The sequence below is a fragment of the Oncorhynchus nerka genome, linkage group LG13, assembly GCF_034236695.1.
Source record: "Oncorhynchus nerka isolate Pitt River linkage group LG13, Oner_Uvic_2.0, whole genome shotgun sequence".
NCBI lineage: Eukaryota > Metazoa > Chordata > Actinopteri > Salmoniformes > Salmonidae > Oncorhynchus > Oncorhynchus nerka.
In genome coordinates, this window is record NC_088408.1 from 20,258,487 (window position 1) to 20,264,517 (window position 6,031).

Here is a 6,031-nt window from a genome sequence, read left to right on the forward strand (position 1 = left end):
CTCTCCGCTCTCCTCTACTCTCCTCTCTTCTCTACTCTCCTCTATACTCTCCTCTAATCTCCTCTCATTTGCCCTCTTCTCTCCTCTCGTCTCCTCTCTCCACCTCTCTCTGCTCTCCTCTACTTTCCTCGACTCTTCTCTCATCTCTGCTCACCTCTCTCTTCTACACTTCTCTCCACCACTCTCCTCTCTTCTCTACTCTAATCTACTCTCCTCTCCTCTACATCTGCTCTGCTCACCTCTCTCTTCTACACTTCTCTCTCCACCACTCTCCTCTCTTCTCTTCTCTACTCTCCTCTCCCTTCATCTCCTCCGCTCTCTTCTCTCTACTCTCCTCTCTTATCCTCTCCTCTCCCCTCATTATCTATTTCTCTCTCTGCTCAGCAACAGAAAAACAGAAGTGGTCTGAGCTGAAAGAACCGCTGAAAGAAGGACCAGTTGCAGACATAGGCATACTTATTATTCTGTTTATGTACATAATTTACTGCAGTTACACTCCAAAAACAGGTTGTAACTAGAAAGAGTACAGCAACGCACGGAAGTGACTTTTCTTAGCAGGTTAGGAGATCATTTAAGATAAACCTAACTCTTTTCCTAAACGTATCCTAATTCTCCTACCCTGCTATGTACGTTCTCCTAACCTGCTACGAGAAATGTATTTCCATCCATAGCTGTATACCATCTAGTAATGCCATCTAGTAAAACCCCCAAAACAGTGTCTCTATGTCAACTCCCATACAAACAGTACAGTCCATTGTTCCCATGGTATCTTTGTGTTTTTTCTTCTTCTTTTGAAGGTGTGAAATGACCAGCTGTGTTATTTTTAGGGTGAAGTAATATTATGTGGTAAAATGTAAAGACAACCCATCACTATGACTTATTTCTCTCTCTCTCTACTCAGTCTCAGAAAAACAGAAGTGGTCTGAGCTGAAATAACCACTAAAAGAAGGACCAGTTGCAGATATAGACATTAATATTCATTATTCTGTGTATATCTACATCATTGGTTGTAGTTACATTCACCTCTCTAACATTTGAAATTCACTCATCTGTCCTTTTTTATACTGATTCTTTACAAACACAGATATGTGCTGCTTCAATAAGCTGGTAAGAGGAATATACCCTGGTATTACAGGAACGTGATTGGATGTCCACTTCAGTACTTGACAGGTTTAGAACATATTGGTACATATGCAGAAACATACATAAAATGTGATGTCATACACAAACAGGTAGAATCTGCCTTAATATACGGACAGTGGGTCATCGAAGTCACACAACAAATAGACACACCACCAAATCAATAAATAGTCATATTAAATGTCTTTAGTGATGGAGAAAACCATTTGAATAGATTGAGAGCTCTTGTCAAGAATGATCTGTGGTGTCTGGTAGTGCAGTGTGTTACATTGAACTCCTCAGATCATACTGTTTCTGTGTAGGGGTTAGACACTTGTTCAGAGGACTGGTGGTTGTGCAGGAGCACTTTGAAGGCCTTGGGAGGGAGTTGTAGGAAGTGCCAATGATGTGGCAGCAGCATCTCTGAATGACTTCCAATCCTGGAGAGACACGACACTTGATTACACTGATATGTCATGTTGACGTGTTGACTATGTCACTTTACTATGTCATTTGACTTATTTGGGTTAGGTTTGCCTGGTTGTCCTTGTCTTATCGCACTCTAGCGACTCCTGTGGCGAACCGGGAGCAATGCAGGCTGCCACGGTCACCATGTGTACAGTGTTTCCTCCGACACATTGGTGAACATTGTGTCAAGAAGAAGTGTGGCTTGGCAGGGTCGTGTTTTGTAGAACGCATAGAAAGAAGAAAAGAAAGCATCAGAGAATGAATCTACTACTGAAAGCATCAGCTATAGCTACAGTAGCTAGCACTGCAGTGTATAAAATGTGGTGAGTAGGGGACTCAAAGAGAGAGAAGAACAATAGTTGAACAGTTTAGAACAAATTAATTTCTTTAAAATGAAGGAGAAGCAAGAGAGAGACAGAGAGAGAGCTATATTTAGTTGTATGTTTGAGTAGGCTAGTTTAGCACTTCTCAAACACCTGTCTCAAACAGAGAGGGATGCTATGTTAGCTAGCTGGCTATGGCTGTCCAACACTGGAACTATTCCAAGGCATGGTAAGCTTTTGATTGTATTAACTTATTGCCACCGGGGCCAGCTTGCTAACTGTACACTCTACAGCATTATTGTAGAGGGTTTATTAACGCGTTAGTTCTAGTAGCTATGTTGGCTGATCTTAGCTAATATGGTGACAATGATGTAGGCTGTGTGTCGCGGTTAGCGGTTATGATATGAAGGTTTGGCTTGGAAAGGTTTAGTCGTCTGGTCACAGACAGCTGAGGGGTTTTGCACTGGATCCCACAAGTGAAGGGAAAAGGTGAGAGGAGGAGAGTCGAGATGTGAGAAGGAATTAACAAGCAAAGTGATCATGCTGTTTGTTTATGGCTACGATGAATGTGACCTGTATTTGCCTGTGATCAGGGGTGTATTCATTCTAGTATCATGTAGTAGCATAAACTTATCAATGTTACACTGAGCTGGGTGACTGGAATATGAATGAATCATCCAATTAAACGGCACCGACCACCACTTGAATATGACCACATTAATGCCAAATCCCTGCATCACTAATACAGGCTCTCATACATGTGTAGAAGGCCTTCAACTGCTGGTGAGCTGGAGGATTCTCACCAAGGTGTCAGAAACTAGATTAAAACCGTGACCACTATGAGGAAGTGATGCTATAGTGGTGAAAAGAGATGCTGCTGTATGTTGAGAAACTCATAGTGCTGAGACACTCTGACAGAGGAAAGATACAGAGAAACATACACACAGAGACAGAGGAGAGAGACAGACAGACAGAGAGACAGAGAGACAGACACACACAGAGACAGAGACAGAGACAGAGAAACAGAGAGACAGAGAGAGACAGAGACAGAGAAACAGAGGAAAGAGACAGAGAGAGAGAGAGGATCATGGCTGATGTCCCTCAATCATTTTGGGATTGCTTGTGACCGTTTTGTACCTGCTATCAGGTAAGACAGAGGAGAGAGAGCAAGAATATGTCATTAGAGATCATAGAACACATTTATTTCACACGGCCAAACTAGTTCAGTTTACATTTGACTAATATTATGATGACATTTCTGTTGTGTATCTGTTTACTCTTAACTTCACTATTGTATAATAGACAGTATATTACACTATTATTCACACTGAAGAATATCAATAAGAAAACCTATGAAATATAATGTCATCTGTATTACCAGTTAATAATTATCTGATGTCATACTCCTTCCAGGTGTCAGTGGAGAAACTCTCTCTATGTTCTCCAGAATGGGAGATGATGTCAGTCTGCCGTGTAACAATGTGGTTTATCCAAACTGCTCCTCTACTACATGGACCTATAACGTGAATAGAGCCATTGAACTAGTCGGTCTCGGGAAGGTGAAACAACAACAACTAAACAACATAGCTGGCAGTCTGAGTTTAGGGTCTGACTGTTCTCTACATGTTAGTGATGTCAGAGCTAATGATGCTGGACTCTACACCTGTCAACAATACCTTACAGAGACTGGACCACAACATGGAGGTGAAGCTCCTGTTCATCTGTCTGTTCTAACTAGTGAGTATTACTGTTTAAATCAGAGTTTAAATGTCACTGTGTATAAGTGTGGTGTTAATAATCATATGTCATGTGAAAACAACCAACAAATACTGTATACCTTTTTCTCTTTCTCAGTCTCCTCTACCACAGCAGTGACAGATCTGAAGCCTAATGTAAATATGACATTACGGTGTTCTCTGCTCACCGATACGCGACATAGTACGTGCTGGTCAGGATTTAGTCTCAGCTGGGGCTCTAAAACAGGTACTAATGCCCAGGACACACAGTATTCTTCCTGTGACATCACTCTGACTGTGACACTCCAGAAGAAGGACAACAACAGGAAGTGGACGTGCACACTGACTGAAAAGGGAAACATGAAGATCTCCATTGACTTCACCTCCACATTCTCAGGTATGTGTTCTTGTTATGTTCCTATAATCTGAATAAGTTCACAAGATCTGTGATGATATTAAAGTTAATATCAAACCTGATTCATTCTCCTGGTATTTGTGATATTAGTGATTGATGATTAATTTGATTTGAATCCTACTGCTGTCTGATGATGATGATGGGTTATTTAATCAACTAAAAGAGGATGTTCATCTCCTACTGAATTAGATATTGCTGAAAAGACCACTGATAGTGATGATGTCATCTCTACTGTCCCAGGTAAAATACTCTCATCTGTATGATGTGTGCAGATATAGTAAATGTTTTATCTGTCCTCTGGATACATATCCCTCTCTCTCTCCCTCAGCAAAAGGTGGTAGGAAACGTGTTCAGGTTAAGAGAAGAAAAAATAATGATGATGATCATGCTTCATAGGGTGTCTTTTTTCTCGTTGGTTTCTCTGTTGTTTCTTCTGCTTTGCTTTTCTCTTTTCTACATGGAGGTACTAAGGGTTGGTTCTCTCAATATTAATGGGGGAAGGGACAGGAATAAGAGGGCTTGGGTATTAGACGTAATAGAACAAAAGGCTTAATGTAGTTTTCCTACCGGAGACACATAGTGATGAGGAAAATGAGGTTGACTGGGGTATGTGGTGGGAGGGGCAGCATGTACTCAGTCATGGTACTAATTTCGGTGCTGGGGTGGCAATCTTGTTTTCCTCAGGCTTAGTGGGGACTGTGGTATCTACAACAGAGATTGTCAAGGGTCGGGTTTTATTGGTCAAAGTGGATGTTATGTTTTTTTTGTTGAATGTTTATGCTCCTAATGAGGGTACAGAGCGTATTGTTGTATTTGATCAACTAAAGGAAACCTTAAGACAGTGTGACCAAGAGGGGTGTATGGTTTTAGGGGGTGACTGGAACTGTACAGTGGATTTTACTGTTGATCGCACCGCTGAGAGACTATCAAGGCCCTTGAACAGGACATCAAATCTATTGAATTGAAGCTGCTCACTCAGAACGACCCTGGACTAGTCATGAACTTACAGGACAAGAGACATGAACTGAGGTCGTTTCTGCATGAAAGAGTGAAGGGTGGCTTGATTAGGTCTCGTTTCGCTTCCCTCAAGGATATGGATGCTCCAAGTGCTTTAAAAAAAAAACTAGGACAGTCAATATTTCAACGTAAACAGATGGTCTGCCTTCGTCTCCCTGATGGGAAGGTGACCACGAATGATATTGAAATGTGTCAACATGCCGTGGATTTCTACTCGTCCCTTTATAAGGCGGAGGATTGTGACTCTGTGTACAAAACAGTTGTTACATTGTCTTCCTCAATTGGGACCTGAGCAGAGAGTCGCATTGGACGCTGACATTACATTGCAGGAGCTGTCCACAGCAGTTATGCAGCTCTCAACAGGCCGACCCCCTGTCATAGATGGTTTACCATCTGAGTTTTATAAGCACTTTTGGGGGTCTGTTGGGGAGGATTTTTATGAAGTGGTGTGTGAATCTTTTCATGAGGGTTCTCTTCCTGTATCCTGTCAACGTGCGGTGGTTTCACTGTTGCCAAAAAAGGGGGATTTGGCTCTTATAAAAAATTGGAGACCTGTTGCTTTGCTGTGCGCAGAATATAAAATTGTTTCTAAATGTCTCTCAAACAGGTTGATAGAGTATCTGGGATTGTTGATCCACAAGAACCAGTCCTACTGTGTACCTGATCGCTCTATTGTTGACAACTTGTTTCTGATAAGAGATGTTTTAGACATTTGTAAACTGTCTGATGTAAATGTGGGTTTACTTTCGTTGGATCAGGAGAAGGCTTTTGATCGTGTGGACCACCAGTACTTGTTTAAAACAATGAAAGCCTTTGGGTTTGGGGATGTTTTTCTGTCTTGGGTGAATTTACTGTATGCTGGAGCCTCGTTTATGGTGAAGGTGGGTGGTGGTTTAAGTTGCCCCATCCCTGTTGAAAGGGGCATCAGGCAGGGATGCCCAATTTCATGGTAG

General features: G+C 41.8%; 1 protein-coding gene across 4 annotated transcripts in view; it reads left to right on the forward strand.

The window, feature by feature from the left end:
- Nucleotides 1-2,805: 2,805 nt before the first annotated feature.
- Nucleotides 2,806-6,031, forward strand: part of LOC115114983 (uncharacterized) — a 23,990-nt gene continuing 20,764 nt past the window's right edge. For 2 of the 4 annotated variants that reach the window (XM_065026241.1, XM_065026243.1), the window contains exons 1-4: nucleotides 2,806-3,057; nucleotides 3,324-3,647; nucleotides 3,765-4,043; nucleotides 4,251-4,301. In XM_065026241.1, coding sequence (XP_064882313.1) covers nucleotides 3,347-3,647; nucleotides 3,765-4,043; nucleotides 4,251-4,301 — 631 coding nt within the window. In that variant the 5' untranslated portion in view covers nucleotides 2,806-3,057; nucleotides 3,324-3,346. The remainder of the gene's footprint in view (nucleotides 3,058-3,323; nucleotides 3,648-3,764; nucleotides 4,044-4,250; nucleotides 4,302-6,031) is intronic. The other 2 variants (XM_065026242.1, XM_065026244.1) reach the window with 1 other exon arrangement.